The following is a 27,732-nucleotide window of genomic DNA, read 5'->3' as shown; positions in this document are numbered from 1 at the left end:
TTCTGCAGACAGCTGCAGGCTGATATTCATAGTCTGGGAAGGGGCCATGGGTATTACCCCCTTCCCTGGCTACAAATATTGGCCCCGGCTGTCGGCTTTCCCCTTCTGGCGCAGAAAATTGAGCTGGAGCCCACGCCATTTTTTTTTTTTTGCAAATAAAAAAATATTGTTGATTAATAAACATCGGCCTTGTTATTATTTATCTATCTATCTATCTATCTATCTATATCTAGCCACTGCTTGAGAATGGTCTGCACCTTCTGGACCGAAACGTCGCTGCATGGGCAAATAGCCAGATGGTCTAATAAATAGCACTGTTATGATTCGGTCACCGAGGAGGATTATGGGAAGTTAGCTAAGCAACCAGGAAACCAGAAAGGTTGGCAACTTAGCGAATTGCAGACCCCTAAACCTAACAACACAACTAGCATTAGCCGTAGGACATGCCTACGATGCCCTAGACGCCTCGGTATAGCCAAAGAGTTAACTAAGTCTAAAGCAAGAAAGGGGAAAGCTAAACTGCCCCGGAGTAGAACCCCAAAGAAATAGCTAGCCTCCAAACATATATTGTCGGTGAGACAAGATGAGGCACAAACGCAGGCAGAAAATAGAGTGAGCAAATGATGGGGCCCAAACTGTCTAGATAGGACAGGAGAGAAAAGATACTGTCTGCAATCATGCAAAAACCCTAAAAAATCCAACACTTCTGATATACAAAACACTGAGGCCACACAACCTCTCCCCCGCTAGATCAGCATTCTGGTGTGAACTGGAAGCAAAGCAAAAGATACTAATATAACAGGGGATTAGCAATACTGAACAGAATGACATAAGCTGTGACATATGAGCGGGGTCCAGCACAAATCCCAGCAGGGAATAATGTTAAACCCACACAGCAAAGCAGAAACCAGAGAAAGGCAAAAACTACATCAAATGCGAAATATTTCAGCAAACAAATAACTTATCTGAATGATGCAGGTCCAAGGTGGGGAAAAAACAGACTTCACAATGCACAGGAAGACAAACAAATCACCAGCAGCAACTGAAGGAAGCTTGCTCACTTAAATCCTCCCAGTCAGTAACCCCTGACTTCCAATCATTGTCTTCAGGTGATAGACTTCTGTCAATACGACCAGCTCCACTACCCGCGGCAACCACCAGAAAGAGCCCCGACTCAAAAGTCAGATCAAGAGAGTTCACAACATAGCACTTTATTTGAAGTCTTTATGGTGTGCTGCTTTCATCTTTGAAGAACTATTTTTGAGGTTTCGTACATACCTGGAAGGCCTGCACCCGAATTATTGTCTTTTTGTGCTGCTTTTTCACTTTTTTTCTGTATATCTAGCCATAGATGTATCAAAAGATAGATATATCTATGGATATATCCATATATATCCATAGATACAGTATATCCATCTATGGATATATCTATGGATATAGCTATGGATATATGTATGGATATATTCATAGATATATCTATGGATATATCTATGTATTATATCTATCCCATATATATCTATCTATCTGTGGGCGTTTTTAAAAACGGATCCGTCAAAAAAACGGAACAAACAGATGAAAAAACGGATGTGACAGATCCGTTTTTTTATGGATCTGGCTAGCGGATCCGGTGAAAAAAAGGATCCGTCGCATCAGTTTTTCACAATCTGCGACGGATCTGTCGATCCGACGGATTGTGACTGACGCCAAAAAAACTGATATGTGAAAGCAGCCTTAGAAGGGTTTGTCCTACCGACAGGTTCCTTTAATGGGATATCAACCCATTATATAGGCGTTCTGAAGCTACTTAGCTTTTTATGACACAGAGTACAACTGAGTGATGCACTCATGAGTATATGGGGTTAAAGGGAAATTTTTGCTTGGCAGGCTGTGTGAGTTTACTGAGTGGTTCTCACAAAATGGGTGTGATCCCCTGATGAAGCCCATTCACCTATATCTGATGATCTGCACCCCGAAAATGTACTTAGTAGACAGCACTGACATCAAACCTCAAACTAACCCTGAGCGCTCATTCCAAGAATGTCAATGAAGAACGAAAGCTGGGGGAGAGGAGAAGTTAAGTGGGAAGCCAAGAGAGCAGATACATACACAATATTTAGCCCCCGTGTAATAACAGCAGAGCCTGTTCTGCATCATTTCAGAGGGGGTTAATGTCAGGAAACAGACATTACATGTCTGCAGCAGATTGATTCTGTGCATTCCCGTATTTCAGCATTATATCTATCTTCCTACTTGATACCATTTAATGCATCTATTAGACAGGTTGTGGCGATGAGCATTAAAGGGTTACTACCATTTGTAGAAGCTGTCACCTATCTAAAGTATAGGTGTTAACTTGTGAATGGCTAGGGTTCCGCCTGCCAGGTCAAGCACTGATTCCGAGAATTGGGCTCTAACATGACCCATGAGACTTGAGTGATGGCCATGCATGCCCGTCATGCTCTATTATTTGTCCATGGGCCTGATGGGAAAGAGGAGTACAGTGCTCAGATTATTCCACCAGTTCCATTATTTAAGCAAATCATTATATGTCTACAAACAGGGGTGTAATTTTAAGGGGTGCAGAGGTCGCAGTCACAGCCAACCCTGGATCCTGTGGGGACAAAAAAAGGCTCTGCATTACATAGAATTGAATAGATAATGCAATTAAAGGGGACCTTTCACAAGTTTCAGCATGTTAAACTGACATAATCATGGACTAGTCGCTATAGAGCTGAATAAAACGTAGTTTTTATTTTTCAGTTTCTCATCTCTGTTGTGGAGATATTGGCTTGCACAGTTTTCAATATAGTTTATGCTAAGACCAAGGGGGCATTAACAGAGTTTTGTCTCTGGGGGTCTGTTCTTTTACCCTACATAGTTATAAGCAGGAGGTGTCATATAGGGGGAAAAAAACATATCTCCAAAGAAGGTCAGAACAGGTTTTCTCCTATAAGATATGTAATGACACAGCCCTGCTCTCCTCACTGATCTCACTGCCGACACCTACTCAGTAAAGTTGAGCAGAGCTGTGTGTCATTACAAACGCCTCTTGCAGCTCTCAATTCACAGCAGTCAGTGTAAAGGCAGGGGGAGAAGAGCAGAGTTGACAGTGCCATGGGATGAGAGTTGCAGATTGTGAGGCAGCGACAGGTGTTATATATGAGGGTCGCTATGGGTCCCCCAGGATGCGCACTCAAGCGTATTATGACCGCTGGAGTGCATTGCAGTCACATATATAGCTGTGATTGCAATGAAAAATAAAAGTAAGTTTGATCTTGGGCAAGCTATTGGCCCAAGGCAGATTTAAGAAAACCTGGCATGGGCTTTTAAAGACACTTTGTTTTGAACTTTCTTGTGGTCACTGCCTGTCTGTCACACTAGCCCAACTCTGCTCCACTACAAGATGAAGAGGTGTTTGTAGTGACACAACTCTGCTCTCCTAACTGATCTCACTGCAGTCAACTACTGGATAGAGTACAGCAGAGTTGTGTATCATTACAAACATCTCTGCATCTGTAGCTCACATTCCACGGCACGGTCAACTCTGCTCTTCTCCTCCTCCCTATGCACAGACTGCTGTGAAAGGAGAGTGGAAAGAGAACTTTTTAATGACACACGGCCCTGATCACACTGCCAGCGCCTACTGTACAGAGTAGAGCCGTGCTGTGTGTCACTGCAAACACCTCTGCATCTACAGCTCTCATCCCACCACACTGTCAACTTTCCTCTTCTTCCCTTCTTTTTACACTGACTGCTGTGAAATGAGAGCTGCAAGAGGCGTTTGTAATGACACAAAGTGTCTTTAATTGTCATTTTTGCTCTTTTCTTGAGTGCTTTTTTTGGACGTTTCTTTTTTTTCCTAGCATTTTTAGAGTGTTTTTTCAGTCTCCCTATACTGGCGTTTTCTGGACATTTTTTTTTTTTAAATCCACTAAACAATGAAGAAACCGCTAGAGTTTTTTTTAAGCAAAGACAGTAACAAAATACTCAAAAACATCCCCTTGTCGTCTTCTGAATGTCTCTTTAGCTTTCCCATCGAATTCTAAAGTAAAGTATTGAGCGTCTGGCTAGTGGAAAATGCCACAAGAATGGACATGTCACTTTTTTTTTTAAACGGTTGGCGTGTTTTGAAAGCATGGAATGGTTAAAAGACACTGAAAACAATGAACCCATGTGAACACCAAGTCGTTTTTCCATACAAATTAATAGGAATCTTCTTTTGATCCTTTTGTTAGCACTTTTTCCGCCATTTTTTAAGAGGCTCTACTCCTAAAATTGCTCAAAAGTATCTTTCTATTAATTTCTATGTAAAACAACTTTGCGGTTCATTGGTTCAGGCATCCGAGCCTCTTTTACATGTTTAAAGTTTTCAAAAATGCCTGGTTGGAGGAAAAGAAAGTGCATGTTGGAAATGATCAACACTACATAGGCACTGTTCAATCAACAGGTTGCAAGATACACATCAGGAAAAAATTCTGCAAAAAAGGTCTAAAAATCTCTTCAAAAACGTTACAAAAAACAAAAAAACTCCACAAAGAAGGAGAGGAATTTTTTTTTTACGTTAAAAAGCTTCATGTGAACATGGCCATAGGTTCCCCTTACACGTTACACTAATGTTGCCGATGTTGAAGAATTCATCTGGTAATCTAACGTGTATGGAGACACCGTCCAACTGATTGTTGGGAGAGGCATGTCTGATTTTGGATTGTCATTTGCTTTGCTCGCCAGTAGATAAGCCGCCAATAGATGTGTCTGTCAGTGGCTCTTTCATAGATCGCACAGGAGCACTCGGCCGACTGAGAGTTCCTAAGTATAGGAAAGCCGGCCAAGATGGCCATCTCCAAATCAACATTTGGAGGACAGCACAGAAAAGCAGATCCAGGCAGAATATCTTTTGGGAGTATACAATCAGGAGGCATACAAGCACCAGTCTGGATGGATGACTAGTAGAGATGGGCAAACCCGAACAGTACAGTTCGGGGTCCGTACTGAACACCTACTGTTCGGGCATGGACCCCGAAAATGGACTTTATCAGGAGGTCCGTGTTACTGTTCAGGTTTGGCACCTCAAATACCAGGTGTTTCTCGTGCTCTCAGGTGCATGACAGCGTTTCAAACACCGACTCTTATCGGCGGTAAAAACATTAATGCCGGTCATACAGCTGTGGTTCCCATGCTGTCAAATGACAGTGTGAGGCCACAGCTCCAACCGGAGGTAAAAAGTTTACATCCAGTCACTGGTGTCGGCTGATGGGACTACTGCTCCCATCAGCCTATGCCTGCTGCCGCTAATAACAACGAGATGGGAGTATTCATCAGCTGGCATCTGCACTCTAAATAAATAATAATAAAAAAAACAGCATGAATTCCCCTGTATTTTCATAACCAGCCAGGCAAAACTGACAGCAGCGGCTGCAACCCTCGGGTGTCAGCAAGGCAGGTTATCAAAAATAGAGGGGTCCCCAAGCTGTTTTTTCTTTATTTAAGTAAATAATTTTAAAAAGCGGCGTGGGATGCCCCCCATTTTTGACAACCAGCCAAGCTAAAGCAGACAGCTAGTGGCTAGTATTCTCACGGTGCAGCTCAGGGTTCACCAGGAGAAATGAAAAAATTTCTCCCGGTGAACTCACCGCTGCACTGTGAGACTTTTTCTCACTGTGTGAGCTGTGATCTCACCGAGGTCTCCGCAGATCAGGGGCCCGGCTGGGAATACAGCCTCAGTGACCAGCGGTAACCTTGATGACGCCACCACTAGTCACTGAGGCTGAGCTCATTCCTCAGCGATTTCCTCAGCTGCTCATTCCTCACTGGTTCTCAGCTTGGAAGGTTGCATCTTGGCACCATCCAGATTGAAAACCGTTTATCCCCAGACATGAATTACAGCATGGATTTATTTTTGTATTTTTACAGGAAACGTTAGCTTCAGTGGAATAGGGTGTTAGGTGAGCATTTTTGTTTATTATTTTATGTTTTTAACAAGGAGACGATGGCTTCAATGGAATAGGCGTTAGGTGAGTGTAGCTGTGCTTGTTATTTTTAAATAAAAAGGTAAAACTGTGATTTTTTTATTTCAAATAAAATACTTTATACTTGCTGTATCTTTATTTACGCTATAACTATAGGACTAGTAATGGATAGGCATCTTATAGATACTTCTCCATCACTAAGCCGTGGGCTTGATATCACCAGACAATACAAAGGTGACATCAACTCCCAAAAATGAACCCCACTTACCACCGCGACAGGGCAAGTGGGAAGAGCCAGGCAAAGTGCCAGAATTGGCACATCTAATAGATCTGCCTTTTCTGGGCGGCTGCGGGCTGTTATTTTTAGGCTAGGGGGACCAATGTCCATGGCCCCTTACCTACCTAATAGCAGCCTCTGTTTTAGCTTGGCTGGTTGTCAAAAATGGGGGAGGCCCCACGCCGTTAATTTTTATTAACACAATTAAAAAATACGGCATGGGGACCCATTTATTCTTGATAACCAGTCATACTGACACTGATAGGTGAGTGTTGCTGCCTACAGCTGTCAGTTTTGCCTGGCTGGTTATCAAACATACAGAAGAAGCCATGCTGGTTTTTTTTAAATTATTTATTTGAAGAACAGGTGCCAGCTGATTAATACTCTCATCAGCCATGCCTGCTTTCTCTGTTATTAGCAGCAGTAGGCGTAGGTTGATGGGAGTAGTCCCATCAGCCGATGCCAGTGACTGGAGGTAACTGGAGGTAAACTTTTTACTTCCGATCGCACGCAGAAGTGGGCTCACGCTGTCATTTGACAGCATGGGAACTGCAGCTGTCTGACTGAAGGTAATGATTTTACCGCTGATCAGGGGCAATGTTTGCCGCGCTGTCATGCACATGACAGCATGGCAAACACTGGATGTTCGGGACCCCCATCCAAGTGACTGGGGTCCAGGTTTAAGTACTGATCGGATACCCAAACTTTTTTTTTTATAACTGTTCGGCAGAGCCTACCGAACCCGAATATCCAGGGGTCCGCCCAACTCTAATCACTTGGCATCAGTCCACCATGGGGTCACACCAAACATGCATGGTCTGCAGACATTTTTAGTCTCTGTTGAGTTTACGGAGACCTATGGTGACATTAAAGTGAAGGCTGCTGACTTTTCCCAATGCAAACTTTAGGCTCAGTGTGTACAAACAAGGTGGCGGATTCGGCCAATAAGTGCAGCCACAATGTGCCTATTATCTATATGTTATTTAGACTTGTGGCACAATTATGTATAAAAAGAATATTAGCGATGTCATGGTAATATTTCATTTCTACAATCATCATCTTTGCCAATCATTTAGAATATTTTACTGCTGCGTGTACTATATGTCCCGTAGGACCAAAGAATATTTCATGTCCGGGTCTGGCTCATTGACTGAGAAGGAAGCAGCCCTTTATCATCATCTCTGAGTATTCTGCAGACATTGCAGTCCACTAAATACGTTTCTTCTCCTTGACGAGACTCCAACCAGACAAAGAAAAACCAATGATCTCCATTCACGCCTGCCTGGGAAATCATGGATTCACAAAACACCGTTGTGTCTATCAACAGCGGCGGCGCAGCTCTGCTAATTGAGTTATAATGGAGGATAATTACAATCAATATTACTACATTACACATTAACATAGTTTGGTGATAGATTACCAGTTTCGGAAATAATGGATGTTTTATTCATAAGGAGCAAGGATACAATTAGCATAAACCTGGATTAGGGAGAGAGACACTTAAATGGACAGGAAGGGGGGCGCCAGGATTAGCTAGGAGCCACCAGGAATATACGGTATACAGGATACTGACATGAAAATGGCATTACTACTCACTGGGAACAATGGCGGTTGGCCATAGTTAAGCCGCAGCCAGACGACCATGCTACCCTTCTATCCAAGAGATGTAATAAGAGTGTTGGGAAGTTCCAATATTAGAAGGGTCGTCCAAAAATATAACAGATCACTTATTTGTTGTCTGAATCCTACTGATCTTCAGAACAGGGGTCCGAAAGTCCTCTATGTGAATGGAGCGATAGTGAGCATGTGCGACCACTGCTCCATCAACTGCCTACAGGAATGGTGGTCGCACATGCTCACTAAGGCTCCACAGAGGCCAACTGGTGGAGGTCACACCAATCATATCCCCAGCCATCAGACGTTTAAGATCTAGCCTATGTAGGTGGGATACAGATTGCTTATAGTAGAAGCTTTTTAGGTTTTGATGGTCCAGGACCTAAGTTTGTTTTTTTTCCCCCATAGTGCCTATTTTGCCATACATTTGCCAACTCGGCTAGAAAATCCAGGAGGCTTCCAGAAAAAAAAAAAGAGATATTCTGAACTCTAGCAAGAGCTAGAAAATCTCCCAGAGGTGGAAGAGGCTTCTTGTGAGGTCATTAAGATGTTGGGATGCTCAGTCATCAGAAGGGGCACCAGCATCCAAAAGTACTTTCAGGTAAGTGTAAGGAGAGTAGAGGGGGTGTGTAATGGGAGTAAGGTGACATCTGAAAAAACACGAGGAACAGGAAAACAAATGGAAGATACCGTAATTGCTAAAAGCTAGAAAGTATGCGTATCTTCCTGTTCAGCCAACACTTATCTAATGTGAATGGGAGCCATCAGCCATACAGATGTTCTAATGAAGCACCCTACTTAAAGTCCGCTTAATGAGTCCTATGTTGGTGAGAAAAAGCTGCTCCTATTCATTCTTAAGCCCTCCATACGCATTAAACTAACGTCACCTGAATCCGACGATAGCGACAGGTCTAGCCAACAATCTATCGTGTATAGGGTCCCCCGGCAGGCAATTGTTGGAAGAGTTAAGGATCTGGCAAGACCGATTTTGGAACATCGATCCTTTTGTTCTCTGGGAGATAAGCCACCGCCAGAGGTGTCTCAGAGAACACAGGAGCGCTCGGCAGAGAGACTGCTCCTGTGTATGAGAGAGTTGGACGAGAAAACTGTCAGGTGGACCATCCATACAGCCATCTAAAGTGTATGGGGGGTTTATTGTCTGACCTACACAGTAACAGGAATCACTCCACCACCCATGTACAAGACGATCCAGATGGTGGCCCCTAGCTACTGAGCTCCAAAACCTAAGATGCATGTTGTGGATCGATGGTCTGAGAGGGAATAAATAAATAATACCAGGTGTGGCATGGATGTCCAATAATATAAGCGGGAACACAATAAAGGACAGAAATATGTGAGAAGGGTGCGGGATGTTATATTGGGTCACTATACCTCATAAATGGTTCCATCTACGCAGTGCAGAACTCCATGTCCTTGACGTTGGTTGAGGACCCAGTTTCCTTCATAATGATCACCATTCCTGTAATGGTAGTAAATATCTCATAGTTATTAGCTGATGGTTACATCCAGTGGCCACTGCTGTGTCACATAATGTGGTAAATGAATGTCTATGCTAGAATTAACCATAAAGGTGTAGAGGAAGCGTCAAGTTCCACCACATGTTACGACGCCTAATGCTTAGAGCTCTGTTGTGGACCTCAACATAATTCCATGGACGGTTCTTAAGAATTGGATCGACACAATGTACCAACAACTTGGATGAAGATGATGGATCTAGAGTTGACTAAACTCCAAGACCTACATGAGACATCGGTAGAATTACAAAGCTGGGTTTTTACCCTGACACATGAGGGCGTAACTATGCATGTGGTTGGCAGCGGACTGGCAAGGGATCTTTTAAGCATTACCTCTGTGCACCCACAGATTCATGCATCGCATGCTGCGATGTGAGTTCTGTGGGTATCCAGAGTGCAGTTACCTTTACTAGCTCAAATATTAGCGCAACTTCTATCCTGCACTTATTTCCTCTTCTTGCCCTTTCCTCCTTATCTGTAGCCTGTTATCTCTATCCTCCCTGACACAGTGCATGCTTTCTCCCCTCTCCATAATGTGGATATCTGTGTACAACTCTCTACGTGCTGCTACTATCTCTAATATTTGGGAAATGGGAAAGCAGAGAACCTTTAGAACCAGGAGCTCCGACAGATTTGTATCTTTTTTTTTGCAGATCACTCAGCTAGATAATAGACATTTTGCATCAGCAAAATGGTAAAAATAATTTTTAATGAAGACTATTTAATGGGTAGTCCTATGCTTCCCTCAAGTAAAATAAAAACCACCTACAGTATACTCACAGCCGATGCTGGCACTGTTCCATCAGTGTTGACACTGACTCTCCCGGGGTTTGTATGACACTCTTATGTCATGCAATCCCTGGGGCCAATCAGCGCTGGCTTCACTCTCCTCACCTTTGGACAAATCAAGACATCCGGAGGAAGTTAGAGAACAGCCGCAGCTCTCACTTCCTCCAAATGTCAACAACGTCCGTAGGAGATAAGAGTGAAGCCACCTCTGTCACGAGAGTCCCAGGAGAGCCAGTGCCTACACTGCTGGAAGGGCGGCGTACCGGAGGCGAGTATAGGTGTTATTATTTTAGTGGGGGGGAAATATAAGGATTCAGAAGGGGTCATCTGAGTAGTGGACAACCCCTCTAAGTTGTGTAACTTTGGATCTAGGAAGCAAATGCATAAAAAAAAGAAATTCAGTGCGAAGCTGCACATAGGCGGGCACAGAATAGCGGTATTATTTTAGCACTATGTTGCAGTGTTATTATTGAGCTTAGGATAGTAGGATTATTTGCACCAACACACTTTCTATTGCATTAATAGAATTCATTAAAGTCATTTTAATTTGATAGACCGATCTTATTCTCAGATAATCGAAAAAGTAAAAACCAATAGAGCACAACTGAATCAAAGAAAATGTGAGGCGCCAGCGTGATCAGACACTCAGAGCTACACATAAGACGTCAGACTGCACCCAACTGTTCACATCATGTATTGTTCTCAGCAAGCCAGTGATTCTCAGGATTTCCTCAGCGGAGCTCTGCATACAGATCAATCGGACGAGCTGTCATCAGTGATACATGTCATGGAATTGTGCTCAGGGGAGACGATCTAGAAAGCTGAAGTGAGCGCGCAGTGGGTGAACGCCAGTCATAGACGTAAGAGAACTGTTTGCATTTTCCACTTACGATTGAAGTTTTTCATTATGGAAAAAAACGTCAAATGAATGAACATGTGCAATGGTCATCACAAGGGTCTGAGGCACTGTGTCTGTTCACTAAACCGCTACAGATGGATCAGATTGCATAGGGTTAAGAAAACATGGATGCTTTGTTCCAAAAATAGCACCACGTCTGGTCAAAGGTGGCATATACAAGGCCATAATTACAGTGGGTGCAAGGATTGCCTTTGCACCCCGGTCCATATGCTATATCATACATATATTATATAGTATTACATCTCGGACCTTTTTACTTGAAAGCAGTTGAGCTGCAATACCAGAATCAACCTAGGAGAAAAGGGTGGCGCTGTTTCTGGAAAAACACAGCCATGCTTTTCCACATGTGTTAAAAGCATCAATGATTATTGCGATGATGTGCTTTGCTTATACAGCATAGTCTATGGTCCGCGTATGGTCAGGGCTTTCCTGCTATTTATATTCTTCACTCTTGGCTGTTTTAATGATTTTCCGCTCGGCTTCATTAGGACTTCATTAGTGACTCCAGATCAGCGGATCTGCTCACTCAAACAAATGAGCCCACATCTGAAGGAGATTCAGCAAGTTGTAGTGAAGCTGACGCATCCCTCCAACATCATTTTATCAAAGACCAATTACTTCTAGCGAAAACACGCTTCTAATAGTGACGCATTATTTGCACGTTATTCATAAGTAAAGGGAATCTGTCAGCAGGTTATTGCTAGGTAATCTGAGAGCAGCATGGTGTAGAAACAGAGACCCTGATTCCAGCGATGTGACACTTACTGGACGGTGTGTTATACTGTGTGAATAAAATCAGTGTTTTATCAGCGGGAGATTATGACTACAGGACTAGGTGTCTCGTGCCATGTAGTCCTCCCGACCCTCCTCCTCCTGTAACCCCGTCTCCACCACTAATTAACTTATTTCTGCCTATGCACAGTGTACACAGAAAACTACCAATCAATGGTGTGTGTGTGTGTGGGGGGGGGGGGGGGTCTACAGAGCTCTGCATTCAGAGATCTGCTAGATCTGCAGAAATAAAGACAGGGATTGTATCAAAATAACAGAATGAAGCCCACAAAGTGACAGACTGCTGAAATTAGGGTCTTTTCCCCTATATCAGATTAGGTGGCAAAAACCTGGACACAGATTTCCTTTCATTTTAAGTTAACTTTGCTTGTTTTTATGTTTGGCATTATGTACTTGTGGTTATCTACATGCTTACCCTTCATATTTTGCTATTTTTTTAAATGTTGCAAAATGTTTGTGCCTTTGTGAAAGGGCTAATATTTTATTTGCGCATTTCAAGACTAACGTGCAGTAACTGAAGCTTATTGAGAGTAGTGTGCAAGTTTTTACTGTAAAAAAGTTGCAAAAAAGCATATTTGAATTTGTGCCAAGTCAGGAAAAATTGTGTATGTATCCTGATGAATTTGGCACAAATTCCACCATCAAAAAAAAGAAAGACAAGACAAAGAATTACTTAAAAAAAAAAAAAAACAGTGAGCTCTGCTACATACACATACAGCTTTCTGATATACACACACAGTGATCTCTACTGCAAAGCTCTGCTACATAAACACACAGCTCTCCTATACACACACACCTCTGCTAAATATACATACAGCTCTCCTACATGCACACACACCTCTGCTACATACACACACATCTCTCCTATATACATACACACACCTCTGCTAAATATACATACAGCTCTCCTACATGTACAATCATGGCCAAAAGTTTAGAGAATGACACAAATATTATATTTTCACATGATCTGCTGCCCTCTGGTTTTTATGTGTCTTTGTCAGATGTTTTTATCACAACAGAAATATAATTGCAATCATATTATAAGTAACAAAAGGTTATATTGACAGTTAGAATGAGTTAATGCAGCAAGTCAATATTTGCAGTGTTGACCCTTCTTCTTCAGGACCTCAGCAATTCTCCCTGGCATGCTCTCAATCAACTTCTGGATCAAATCCTGACTGATAGCAGTCCATTCTTGCAAAATCAATGCTTTTATTTTGTCTGAATTTGAAGGTTTTTGTTTGTCCACCCGTCTCTTGATGATTGACCACAAGTTCTCAATGGGATTAAGATCTGGGGAGTTTCCAGGCCATGGTCCCAAAATCTCTATGTTTTGTTCCCTGAGCCATTTAGTTATCACCTTTGCTTTATGGCAAGGTGCTTCATCAAGTTGAAAAAGGCATTGTTGATCGCCAAACTGCTCTTGGACGGTTGGGAGAAGTTGCTCTCGGAGGACATTCTGGTACCATTCTTTATTCATGGCTGTGTTTTTAGGCAAGACTGAGAGAGAGCCCATTCCCTTGGCTGAGAAGCCACCCCACACATGAATGGTTTCAGGATGCTTGACAGTTGGCATGAGACAAGACTGGTGGTAGCGCTCACCTGGTCTTCTCCGAATAAGCCGTTTTCCAGATGTCGCAAACAATCGAAAAGGGGATTCATCAGAGAAAATGACTTTACCCCAGTCCTCAGCAGTCCACTCCCTGTACCTCTTGCAGAATATCAGTCTGTCCATGATGTTTTTTCTGGAGAGAAGTGGCTTCTTTGCTGCCCTCCTTGAGACCAGGCCTTGCTCCAAGAGTCTCCGCCTCACAGTGCGTGCAGATGCACTCACACCTGCCTGCTGCCATTCCTGAGCAAGCTCTGCACTGCTGGCAGCCCGATCCCGCAGCAGAAACACTTTTAAGAGACGGTCCTGGCGCTTGCTGTTCTTTCTTGGGCGTCCTGGAGCCTTTTTGGCAACAAGGGAACCTCTCTCCTTGAAGTTCTTGATGATGCGATAGATTGTTGACTGAGGTGCAATCTTTCTAGCTGCGATACTCTTCCCTGTTAGGCCATTTTTGTGCAGTGCAATGATGACTGCACGTGTTTCTTTAGAGATAGCCATGGTTAACCAAAGAGAAACAATGATGCCAAGCACCAGCCTCCTTTTAAAGTGTCCAGTGGTGTCATTCTTACTTAATCATGACAGACTGATCTCCAGCCTTGTCCTCATCAACACCCACACCTGTGTTAATGGAGCAATCACTGAAACGATGTTAGCTGGTCCTTTTAAGGCAGGGCTGCAATGATGTTGAAATGTGTTTTGGGGGATAAAGTTCATTTTCTAGGCAAATATTGACTTTGCAAGTAATTGCTGTTAAGATGATCACTCTTCATAACATTCTGGAGTATATGCAAATTGCCATTAGAAGAAATGAAGCAGTAGACTTTGTAAAAATTAATATTTGTGTCATTCTCAAAACTTTTGGCCATGACTGTACACACACCTCTGCTACATACACACAGCACTCCTACCTATATACACATACAGTTCTTCTACATGCACAAACAGCTCTGCTACATATACACAAACACAGACTCACTCACACTCTGTGTATATAACATTTTGAAGTTGCTTCCAGACATGTGACTGATCATATGATCTGCAGTGTCATGACTCTGTTGTCAGGTATCCCAGGACCAGGCGCTCCTTCCCTGTCCCCAACGATAGGGGTGCCCTAGATTGCCCTGTTCCCCGGATTACATTTGATGGTGAAGACGCCGGGGCCACATACTTTGCCTTAGCTCCTGAATCCGCCCTCAGTCTGTACCCTTTCCCCACCCGGGGAAGAGGGGAGTAGTAGTGTACCGTAATACACCAACCAGAGTAACAAGATACTACAAATAGAGATAAAGGAAAATACCAATCATACAAATATACTCACACAAACAACAGAGATAAAGATAGGGGAGTAGAGGAAGGGGAAAAAAGCAAAATAGGAGAAGAAGGGGATAAGCACACAACCAAAACCTTGCAACAGTCTCAGATAAATCCACCAAACACCTTCTCAAACAACAACAACAACAACAACAACAAACCATCATCTCCTAAACCATGCAGAATGAAGCAAGCTATGGCAATGAGCGCTTGCCAGGGCCCAGATTATATAGGAGAGGGGAGTGGCTAAAGGTGAACAGCTGAGCAAGTTAATGAAGAAAAGCTTCCAAGAGCTCTCAACTGAGCAGATTAACCCCTGCACAGCTAAAAGAAACCTGCATCATTTAACATGAAGGTGAAGTGCTTCTAATCAGTGCAGGAGTAGGAGAAATCAGACCCTGCGGTCTTCTGGCTCCTCTCTGTCGTGGTAAACCTGTGACATGAGGCATCTGTGCAGCTTTAGTGATTTGTAGATCCTGGTAGCTTCTCTCCTACCCTGCAATCATACTGATCAGTGTTGGGATGGAGGAGTTGCACCATTGCATGGCTCTCACAATGATCAGGAAGTAGGTTGTGTCACCATTCTCCCCAATCATAGGAAGCTGCCCCCAGACGACACAATGCACACACTTTTTAGCAAGATTATTTCTTGCTAAAAAGTGCTTCTCATAGTTAAAAAAAAAAAAAATATATGGAAACTACTCAAATAAAAATGTCAGCTGATGAGAATCCAATTTAAAAAATTTTAGAGACTTTTAATACCAAGTCAATATATTATGTTTGCACTTTTAGGATAATACAGAAAGAAATCATCAGCTCCAAAACATGTTTGGATACAGAATTAAAAGAAGAAAAAAAAATGAAAAAGTAAAAAAGACACACACCCAGTGTATCTGATGCAGCCAAGCACAGCAAGTATATACTGGTCTCATGGAATCCTTTGTGATTTCTTTGGAGTGGATGCTAGTAAAGTCGTGCAGAAACCAGCCCATGTGTTCCCTCCGGCGTGTTTGAGAACCACAGCCCTCTCTTCGGTGGGATATCCCTTTTCTCAGATAACAATGTCACTTGGGTGCCACTTGCCTCTGCTAGAGCTGATCGCACCTGCTACTAGATCTGTGCCAACTCAACAGTTGAGTAGCCGGGCAAAGTAAATATGCGTACAGCGGATTGTGCCAGAAAACCAGCTAACGTTACACTGGGAGCTTTAGAGACACATTTGGAATGCATGACGTCAAAACACGTGTTTCTCCAGAATACGGGCCGTGCTCTGCTGAGGGTGACGGTAGACCGCTGGCAGACACATGTAGGGTTAGATGACACACAGCACGGCCGAGTGTTTACAGACGAAAGCCTTCACTTGCAGGACACAGGTGCAAATCAGTTGAGTATCAGGAGTCATGTTCTACACTCCGGAATGTTCCGAATGTTCGGCTTTACGGCCAGTATCACATGGTCAAGGGCACCATTTTTGGGGGGCCATACCTATACTTTAGTGTGCACAGAAGAGAAGCATACCTAGAAGGAGCCGTCGGGGCATGTGGTGCAGTACTGGATTGGGCAACAACAAACTCCCCAAGGGCTGGAATTGCAAACTTGAAGGGATTGTCCACCTCCGAGAACATTTTTTTTTCTTAAGTGCATGTACTTGGGGCTAAAAGTCATTTTTGCAATTCAGTTTCGTAAAAAAAAAAAATTGGCAAAGTTTTAGTTTTCCAGGCTGTTTTTGTTTCCTTACTCATTGATCTTTGATGTGATCTGTGGCCATAAATCAGCTGAGAGGATCTCAGACAAAAAGGAGATAAGAGCATTGGGTTTCAGGAATGAGCTCCCGGACAAGACTCTCAGTTAACCCATTCTGCAGCCGGTAATATACCGTGCAACAAAGAGGTTACAGAAGGCAAACGATGCAAATTTTTTTAACAAAACCCATTTGCAAAAATTATTTTTACCTACAAAATACTTTGTGTATAGACCCATAGACATTCTATTGAGTCCATACATCGCTCTGTGCAAGCGTTCATGAATGAATTGAGCATTTCTGCATTTTTTGAGTGCTCATTGGGAGTCTCAGGCTCCGTAAACCTACAAAACTTAGCAGCAAGCCAAATGGGGGCGTCTAGGGATCCGGACAACTACTGATTTGCGACACATTACTCACTTGTCTCGGGCCCAGTGCTGTGTGTAACATTGCACTTATCTCAGGTGACATTGTACCACCGGCTCATGTAAACCCGGTTAGGAGGCAGGATGCCATCTAAATATCCATGTATTTTGCATTTCAGCTGGTTCTTCACTATTCCTACTCTGCTACATATAGGTCTCCACTACACTAGTACCAGTCACTCTTATTTTACCTCTGGCATACAGAGATGTATCTTATTGCATCAGCACATTATTTGTGTGTAAAAAAAGAATACTATTTAGAATTTTAGGCAGCAAAAATTCACATATAATTAGGAGTGCAGCTCATGGCTTAATGCTAAAGGTTTGATCTGCCATGCTACAAGTTGTGAGTTTGAATCCTGGAAAACATCACTCTTCAAGAAAAGCAAATAATTAACTATATGAATGCATCTACAGAGCACAGAGAGGTGCAGGAGCCCCCTCAATGAAGGTCACGAGTCAGAGGAGGACTAATAAGTGATCACAGCAGCATCCTGACTTGACAAATGCATGGAGACGGAGTCCCCATCCCCAAAAATGTCAGCAGAGCCAACAGCTTAAGGTTGCATTCACATAATCGTGTCTACTTTTACACCCATGTATCAGTTTTGCATCTGGGTTGCAACTGTGTCTGTGGCCAATAGGACCGCACCACACCCTACTTCACCTCCCAGGTAGCTTGCAGTACCAATCATGGCCACTACACAATATTCGGAGTGGTGTCACTTCCGATGCCCTGCAGCTCCTTCAGTCAGCTGATCAGTGAGGGTGCTGGGAGTCGGACCCCCACCACCTGTCAGACATTGATGTCTTAGCCTAAGGATTTTATCTATAAATTCTGAACCAATGATTACAAATAAAAAAAAAGACTTACTGGAATGTAATTTGTCCATCCCCGTGCTTTTTGTTGTTGTGGAATGCTCCAGAGTAGGTCTGTCCATCTTTGTCTATCAGTAAGCCATGTCCTGTGTGTGGTGGGGAAATAGAAAAATGGAGGATGATACGTAGATATTTATAGAAACTGTCACATAATATACGTTCATAACTACAAAATACCAGCGATGGTGACCATTCCCCTGACCTCCACCAGGTAATCCAGCTGAACTGTGGTGTGAATGGCGTCTGGTAGATGGAGGAGTATGAAATATCCTGCATCTCGTGATAGGCATCGGGTATTCTAGAGACTGACAGAACTTGTTCAGTAAAGATGAGTGAACTACGTCGCGCTGTGAGTGAGGGTTAAATTCCGTGCCAATATCGCTGATTGGTCGCCGGGCACGACCAATCAGAAAAGTGTGGTTCAAATCTCACGGCAATTCGCGGGTGGACTGCACCTGTCGCTGATTGGTTGCGCCCGGCCGGGTGCGAGCAATCAGCGACACCGGATTTCCGTTACAGACAGACAGAATTAGACGATTATATAGTAGATATAAGATACTAGATGGAGGCCCGATGCTATTGCATCGGGAGGGCGGTAATGTCACGATGGGGGCAGGCTTTGCAGCGTTGAGAATCTTCCCCCCCCCCATGTGCTCACCCACCTATCCACTCTCTCTTTCCCCATGTGCTGACTTCTCCCATCTGTGCTCTCTTATTTGACCTGTCTACCCCATGTGCTATCCCCCTTGTCTGCTGTCTCTCCTTCCTCTGCTGTGTTCTCCCCTCATGTGCTGTCCCGTTTGAGCTGTCTCCTCCCCCTGTGCTCTGTCTCTCTCACCCCTGTGTCAGACCATGTACAGAACATACCACAGCTCCTGGGCAGGGGAGAAAGACAATACTGACATTACAGCAGGGGAGTGCAGAGGATACATTTTGTGAGGTAAAATAATGTTTAAAAAAAGTCAGTGAAATATTTTACCTCACAAAATGAATCCTCTGTGACCCCCTGCTGTAATGTCAGTATTGTCTTTTGCTTCCTCCCCTGCCCAGGAGCTGTGGTATGCTCCGTACATGGCCAGACACAGACAATTTTTAAAAAGAAATTTTGTTCGTGGGAAAACCCCTTTAATGTGACCGGCTTCCTTTGCATGTAGACACGTCGCGCATCTGCCGCCGGGATCAGCTGAACAATTCACTGCACCTGCGCGGAATTTGAGCAGGTGCAGTGAATCAGACCGCCGCCATCTTTGTGCAGACAGATAGCGGCAGTCACAGAAAAACTGCGCATGCGCTCCTACTGTACAAAGATGATGGTCAGTGAATCATTCGACAGGTCCCGGTGGTGTCGTGTTCGCGACGGTGTGGTGGTACCGCGCAAAAGGCTGCGTGCGGCGTACACAGTGTGTGTGGTGCGTACAGCATATACAGTGTGTGTGTGTGTGTGTGTGTGTGTGTGTGTGTGTGTGTGTGTGTGTGTGTGTGTGTGTTTGTGGTGTGACGGTTCGGCAGGTGGTACCGCGCAAGAGGCTGGTACTACCAGCAGTTTCCATATTGTGACACCCATCACTTGGGCGTCCAAATATGGCGGTCGGTGAACTTCCGCCGCTTGGAATTCTGGGATCCGGTCACATCTGGTCAAAAGAGGTAATTATATAATAGATAACCGTAATCACCCTCCACAGCAACATCTCAAATTGCAAACATTTGTTATTCCTTTAAGGCCCTTGCAATTTTTCTTTTTCCGTTTCCATTTTTTCATCATCTTTTTCTTACAGTTATGACATTTTTTTTTTCCTAAAAGGAATCTGTCAGAAGTTTTTGATCCGTAATCTGAGAGCAGCATGATGTAGGGGAAGAGACACTGATTGCAGCGATGTGTCACTTGCTGGGCTGAGTTGGTGTTTCAATCCAATCAGTGTTTTATTAGCAGAAAATTATCACTACAGGACTAGGTCTCATGTGCCTCCTAGTCAAACCATGCCCCCACTATTGATTGGCAGCTCTCTGTCAATATACACAGTACACGAAAACCAGCCAATCAGTGGTGTGGGTGGGGTTATACAGGGCTCAGCATTTATAGCTCTGCTAGATCTGCAGCAAAGAAAACAGGGATTATATCAAATCTGCCACACCCAATAAACTAAGTAATACATTAATTATTGAAATCAGGGTCACTGTCCCTACATCATGCTGCTGTCAGATTACATAGCAAAAAACTTGCTGACAGATTCCCTTTAAGTCAACATGTAAGCCATATAAGAGCTTGTTTTCTGCTGGAAAAGATTCAGCTTTGAATGATTCTATTCATTTCACCATATAATGAAATGAAAAAGAGAAAAAAAATCAAAACGTGATGAAAGTTTTGAAGTAAATTCAATTCCACCATTGTATTTTGGGGGTTTATTTATATTCCGGGTCAGTATGATTATGACCAAGCAGGGACGTCACATCAGCTTACTTAGCGCACCTCGGCCACTACAATACCGGCGCCTGCCTAGGAGTGGTAAATAGCACCTACCTGCAGGCCGGTGTGTCTCCACCATCAGGAGCACCAGTGAACACCAGGTAGCCAAGTAGCTACGCCTCATGCTAGGCAGGTTGGGCCCCGTGGCACAGTGGGTCTACAAACCACATGAGCCACCTGAGGGAGTGACAGGTACATACAATAATTTGATTGCATTTTGATTTTTTTTTCTTTACAATGTTCACAGTATAATGAATATTCACTCCACCTTAATGAGCGGGGCCACGTGATCACTCGGTCAGAAGAGCTGCTGGTGTCGGAACGAACGAGATGCAGCGAGGGCGTGAAGGGAAGGGAAGTAGGTTGTGTGCTGGAAGCTGGCGGATGCAGCTGTGCACGCGATAAGAGAAATGAATATTCACTGCCAGTGCAGTGAATATTCATTTCTTTTTAGCAGCGGGCACAGTTACAGCCGCAGCCGCCGACTCCAGCCTACATGACCCGCTGCTCCCCTGCCGTCTTCTGGGACAATGATTCGTGTATAAGCCATGGGGGGCGTTTTCAGCACAAAAAAGTGCTGAAAAACTCGGCTTATACACAAGTATATATGGTATATATATTTTATATATACAATATATTTATTTATTTCAAATTGGGAAGGGGGGGTGGTCATTAAAGTTTTATGTTTTATTATTCTATTTATTTTATTTCAGTTTTTTTACATTTGTAACTGCTTTTTACATCTTTGTTTACTGCCCCTTTGGGGTCTTGAAACTGCGATCGCTTGTATTACAATACTACCGGTCTTCGGTGTCCGATTGTATAACCTTGCGATTTTCTGCTACATACAGGCACAGGACAGTGGGAATTTCTGGATTACCAAATGCCACATTAAAAAAGAAGACACAATTGCAAGCTGTAAAAAAAATCATTATAAAATGCACAAGGCTCTCTTGTATACTTCAGAATATAAAAATATTGTTACTTTTCTATTTCTACTAATATGAATACAATAAGAACAATAATAATAAAGAATAATAATATAAATGCTATTCATCACTCACCTTCTCTTATCCCAAGCACAAATTCGCCTTCATATCTTCCGCCATCTTTGTATTTCATTACTCCATGCCCATGGAGTTCGCCATCCTGAAATTCTCCAGAATACATATTTCCTGCAAATACAAAGTACAATGTGCCACGATCAGAGTATTGTGCGATTATTTCCAATCTGCAGAGTCGGTGAAATTCTGCTGCAAATTATTACTGGATAATCCAATGCAACTACAGGCCCCGTGCTCCTGTGAGCAGCCTGTGTGGCCTAAATGTGCTACCCTGGCTGCAGCGTCTCCACACTTGTCTCCCATCGAGCACATCTGGGACGTCGTTGGTCGGCAATTGTCCCTGCACACTGACACTGTCCAATCAGTGCTGCTACTGGTAGTGTAGCAGCTGACACCATTATGTTATGATGCCTCCCTCCTCCATGTACACTGCTGGATAGCGACCACAGAGTCACCACCCTGTAATGTGTATGAATACCTAACACGAAAGCTCCAGACTCCCATTGTGGCCGAGTTCTGCACTCCAACCCCTATAGGAATGAATAGGAGTGAGCCTGCAGTACCCCACAGTGGTCACTATGCAGTTGATCACATCACACAGCCGCCGGCACGGAGAACAAATGATCAGTGGCGGCGCTGAGCACTGCACTCCTGATGATATGACCTATCGTAATGATATAAAAGTTATGGATAACCCCTTTAAAGGGAACCTGTCATGTCAAAAAAATGCAGGTATGGGTTTAATCTGCAGATTAATAGTGTTCTGAAGCCGTGCAGCACTGAGAGCCCCGCTGCCAGGAGGACATGAGCATTATTCCTCCTGGCAGGCTCTGGCTTTCAGTCATACAGGCATGGCCGGTGCAGCTTTCAGTCACTACTCAGTGCACAGTGAGCAGCGGTGAGTTTGAAGCTTGCCTACCCGCATGCAACCAAAGCATTGCCCACCAGCAGCGGGCCAAGGGGGGTATGATTGTGGAATGAAATTGTGCAGAAATTGGGTGGAGTTTTAGTAGCATGCAGCCCACCACACAGCCTGTATGTGTAGACTTTGGCCAAAAAAGAGTGACTTTCTGCTGTCTCCCTTGGGGTCCACCACCGGGTGCACACATCCCACCATCACTCTAGTTCCCCACTTGGTCATACATTTTCCCGCAGATTCTCCAGCCATTGGCTCTGCTGTGCTCATCATGCCGCCTGTCGGTATGACATACTCAATGCAATATATAGGGTGAAACCCCCATAAGCTGATCCCACCCTGATGCCCGCTGGCCAAAGAGGAACACGACACTGATAAGGTTGTACATGGAGGAAAACTTCCAGCCAAAAGATAGGAAACCTTTTTTTTCGGTAACCAAAAACACAGACGTCAGAAAGTGCTGCAAAAAATGCCGATCAAAATTAGGCCATATGTTCCCGAAAGCATCCGGAAAGCATGAGAGCCTTTCTCTCCGTATTCCTTCATAAAATATTCTGTATACCAAAAATTCATCACCGGGCAGGGCGTCAAGCGCCTCAGATGTGAAAACCATGAAAATTCATGTCTGTAATGGAAACTCTGACAGATCCCTCCCCGACAGACACTGACAGGCCATCCATGACTGCCGCTTAGTGAGACAATGAGGCAGGAACTCACCCCGTGCTGCCCAGTAACGCAGACCGCTGCCGGTAATCTCTCCGTGCACAAACTCCCCTTCGTAGTAACTTCCATCTCTAAATAAAAGCTTCCCGTGACCTGCGGTAAAAGGGATAAGTGCGAGACATTACTGACCTGTTCTCCACGTTATAAACTATTTATTACACAATAACTGTAGGATTTCCGCTAATGTGGAGAACTTAAGCGCGCTTAGAGTGTGTTCACACTGCACTTTTTCCACCTTCTTTTGGGAGGTCTTTTGTGTTCTCTGGATTCTGCATTTATTTTATGCTGAATTATTTATATTTTCCACCCCTTCAGTCCTGCGCGACTATTTCTCCAAGCCACTGCTGCACTCCACTAGAAGCGATGGACGGACACAAGGACACCATCCTACTCCAGTCTACTCTATCAGTCTCCAGATAAGAATGAGCTAAAAAAATTTCCGGAACCTGGTCCAGTGGCCACATCAATAGTACATGGTTTCCAGACAAGAGACCTGCAAACCTTCTACCTGCGACATTCCTGTTCCGATTAGTAAGCCCCACAGAGCTATTACTTTGCAGCACAACGCACACATGACGTCATGTGGACCTACTAATCCGAAGTGGTGCCGCATATAAGAGGAGGTTCTGGTCCGGCGGTCACCGGCTACCAATGGGCTGATGGACCAGGGTCCGGTGAATCTTTTTGCTCAATGCTTTGAGAAGCTCCAATTCCCAGCATCACATCTCAGAGCTTAGCTGGGAGTTATCCATACGCAACAGCTGGAGTCACTGGTGTAGGCTACAATTAATCACCATACCTAGTTTAAAGGGGATTTCCATATTCATCAAACTACTGTCCCGAAGTGCCGCTCACTGTAAAAACAAACCTGGCCATGCTTACACTCCCTGGGTCCAGCTGCACCGGTGTGTTATTGTCTACAGCACTGATGTCATGTTGACAGCACTGCAGCCGATTGCCGAGCTCTACAGATGTAGACAACACGAGTCGCTAGGTGCAGTGATCGGCCGCAGCGCTGTCGTCAGTGCAGTGGTGGAGATTCAGTGTTGGCCCTGGAAGGGTGAGTAATGCAGTGACAGTAGTTTTGTGAAAAAAAGAAACCCCTTTTAACATGATGTACATTATGTTGAGATACTGTGTAATAAAAGACTAAATCGACAGACGGAAGTGATGTATGGTTCTTAGGCAGTCAGCGATGGAAATATAGTACAGATTCTCCCAATGACACACAGGGTGAATAGGCCATTTTACCTTACCGTGTTTTTTGCCCCCTTTCCATTCTCCCTCGTAGCGGAAAAATGAATTATCATAAACATAAATTCCATAACCTAAAAGAAAAAAAAAAAAAAAAAAAAAAAAAAAAAGAGTGTTAAAAAATATATACCCCGTATATAAACACAGTGTTTATAATACTAACAACTTGATGGGCATTTCCTGAAGGAAATACATGGTGCTTGAATAGCGCTGCCAGCTTTACAGCAGTGTATCAGGTGTCGACTATAAGAAAGGAAAGTTAGAATATCAATGTTGTGTATAGCCACTTGGGCACATTCGGCACCTCTGTAGCCACTTTGGCCACTTGGTAGCCACTTTGGCACATTCGGCACATCGGTAGCCACTTTGGCGACTTGGTAGCAATGAGGGTGGGGGAGATACAAAGTACAGGTGTGTATTTACAATGATGGTCCAGCCATCTTGAGGGAGTGAGGGATGAATGGAGATAGTGAATGGGCTGCACATGCACACTTGCACATAAAATGACTTTGATTAGTGAATGTAATAGGCTGCTCTGAACAAATGTGTTTTGAGGGAGCGCCTTAAACTATGCAAATTGTGGATAGTACTAATTTTTTGGGGTAGAGCATTCCAGAGGATTGGGACAGCATGGGAGAAGTCTTGGAGTCGGGAGTGGGAGGTACGGATCAGTGCAGAGGTTAGTCGAAAATCGTTTGCAGAGCGCAGCGGTCGGTTAAGCCGATAGACAGAAATGGGAGAGGAGATGTAGGGGGGTGCTGCACTGTGGAGAGCTTTGTGGGTGAGAACAAGTACTTTGAATTGGATCTTATAATGAATGGCCAGCCAGTGTAACGATTGGCGAAGAGCGGACACGTCCGAGTACCGATTACCCAGATGGATGACCCTGGCTGCTGCATTAAGTATGGACTGTAGAGGGGGAAAGTTAAGTAACAGGGAGGCCAATTAATAGAGCATTACAGTAGTCCAGGCGGGAGTGGATCAAGGTGACAGTGAAGGTTTTTTTTGTTTACACGGTGAGAAAAGGGCGGATTCTAGAGATGTTCTTTAGGTGTAAGCAAGAGATTGTATATGGGAGGTGGAGAGAGTGGTGTCAAACATAACTCCCAGACAGCGCGCCTACTGCCGGAATATTATTAAGGTGCCACCCACGGAGAGGGAAATGTCAGATTTAGGGAGGTTAGTAGATTATATGACCGACCTTCCTATACGCGAGTCTCTCCTGCATACAGCTAGGATTTCTCTTATGCTGCAGCTCTTCTCTGGATTCTTCCCCGTACAACTTCACCATACTTTGCTTCTACAGTTACATCAGCTTGCAGATTTACTTATTTTCCCTCCTTCACTGCTCAGATCCCCATTCTGCTCAAGCAGATGTCTCTAGGGACGAGCGAATAGCTTCAGATAACTCCTTATCCGAATAGCTTTAGCGCTTCCTGAATGGTTGCATCGGTAACCCCGATACCTGGAGCTTCCGATAATCAGCTGTTTGGCGCCGTAGCTGCATGTATCGTGGCTGTGTGATAGTCACCACACATGCATGGAGAGCCTGTTTGTTGGGCTCAAGAATCCCAAAACAGCTTTCTGCCCATGGACATCTTTTCTTTTTGGAGAAAACTATGGTTTGGCTAAATATCCCCTGGCAAGGCTCCTTAAGGATTACCTGCACAGACTAGGCTGACATATGGCCATTATTGGAGTCGCATTCTGCATTTTTTTACCAGTTTTCCCTTCGGCAGTCTCTAACTAATTTTTGTTGTCTCTGAGCTATTGAGTGGAGACTAGCTACAAAGTATGTAATTCACACAGACATTAGGCGATTCCAGCTCTCCTATCTCTTTGTAACACATGTCCGGAAGTGGCAGCAGAATGGAGGACATTATACAGAACAGAGAAGAGTAGCTGTGAATCCAGCACATGGGAGAGTATACACTTACTAGAAAGGAGCAGCCTTACTCATTCACTTTGCTTTTCTCTCTGCCCATCCGTCCCCTCTTCATGGGCTTCAAAAGGTAACTGTAATCTGATACCTCAGTGAACTGGCAGTCTGTCTTATTTTGAACAAGACGGATATTAGCAATTCTTAACAATAATTTATACGTTTAGGAGGTGGGGGGGGGGAGAAGTGTCTCATAAGTGAAGAGAGAAGCAGATTTCGCCAAGAAGATATATTACAAAGATTTTTATATTTCCTTTTCCTATTGATTCTTGCAAAATGTGTTGATACGAAAGTGATCATTAAAAAGGGCCTTGGCTACCTCTAATGGGTGGCACTTGGAAAGCAGTTTTCTTCCATCCGGAGGAGAATTACTTAGTATAAGATCTTTCATCCTCATGAGAAGGATCAAAGACCTAGAAGGAGCAGGCCCACAGTCATGGACGTAACGATCACCGTCGCAGAGGGTGTGACCGCCACCAGGCCTGTGCGGCTCCCTGCACGACAATACTCGCAACTGGCCAATCAGGGGCCGGCAGAAGACATCGACTTGCCAGTGACACGTGGCGCATGGCAGTGAAATCACGCACTGCCGTAATGAAGTTAGCTGCCAGCCCCTGCACCGGCTACAGAAGAGGACGTCGCATGGCGTGGGAGAGGAGGAAGGTGAGTAGAAGAACAGAAGGGGATCAGGACCCCTACCCAGAATTGGGGACATTATACCGAATTGGGGGACACTATACCAAAATGAAGACATTACACCAGGATGAGTGACATTATAACAGAGTGAGCGACATTATACCAGGATGAGGATATTATGCCAGGATGGGGGGACATTATACCAGGATGAAGGTCATTATGCCAAGATGGGGGACATTTTGCCAGGAAGTGAGGAATTATATCAGGATAGGAGACATTATACCAAAATGAGGACATTATACCAGGAAGGGGCCCAGGATGGGGGAGATTACTACAAGACAAAGAAGTGAAAAAGGACATTATTATATGGGGGGAGGGGGGGCAACACAAATTTCTTTATAGGATCTATAACTCTATGAGGGCACAGACATCTGACCAACATACTGGTGGGGGCCCAGTTCCAAATTTTGCACAGGGGCCTATCAGACTCTAGCTACGCCACTGTTCACATCACTCATGGGATAGTGGTACTAGGACGGATTTCCTTGCCTTATATTCTTTGGTGGCATCCTGGGGAAGTCCTATAACTGCCAGTTAACAAAACATGAGATCACTGGTATTGGTTTCTTGCCTCCCAGTAGGACTTAATATCATATAACTGACCGAAGTAACCCAATGTATTATAAATAATGAAATGATCCCATCCACTCCATTAAAAAACTGTCCTGACATTATTTCTTAATACAAGAACCTACAAAGTGGCAGCTTGCACCGTTCCCATAAATGACATTACTTCCATATTAATCAGTGGGCATTTTTTTCAAACCAAATGTCAATTTAGACGTCTGCCAAGACAAAGACGGAGCGTTTACATCA

At 44.0% G+C, this 27,732-nt stretch overlaps 1 protein-coding gene across 2 annotated transcripts in view; it reads right to left on the bottom strand.

The window, feature by feature from the left end:
* The window catches only part of MORN1 (MORN repeat containing 1), a 528,161-nt gene that overhangs the window by 455,441 nt on the left and 44,988 nt on the right, over window positions 1–27,732 (bottom strand). For both annotated transcript variants that reach the window (XM_073585393.1, XM_073585394.1), the window contains exons 2-6: window positions 24,284–24,355; window positions 23,022–23,120; window positions 21,389–21,499; window positions 17,856–17,946; window positions 9,250–9,337 (exon numbers count right to left, since the gene is read on the bottom strand). In XM_073585393.1, coding sequence (XP_073441494.1) covers window positions 9,250–9,337; window positions 17,856–17,946; window positions 21,389–21,499; window positions 23,022–23,120; window positions 24,284–24,355 — 461 coding nt within the window. The remainder of the gene's footprint in view (window positions 1–9,249; window positions 9,338–17,855; window positions 17,947–21,388; window positions 21,500–23,021; window positions 23,121–24,283; window positions 24,356–27,732) is intronic.

The sequence above is a fragment of the Dendrobates tinctorius genome, unplaced genomic scaffold (assembly GCF_039654945.1).
Source record: "Dendrobates tinctorius isolate UK_male_01 unplaced genomic scaffold, ASM3965494v1 ptg000086l, whole genome shotgun sequence".
In the NCBI taxonomy this organism is placed as follows: Eukaryota; Metazoa; Chordata; class Amphibia; order Anura; family Dendrobatidae; genus Dendrobates; species Dendrobates tinctorius.
Note: the sequence above shows the minus strand (reverse complement) of the source record. Positions and strands in the feature narration are given on the sequence as shown.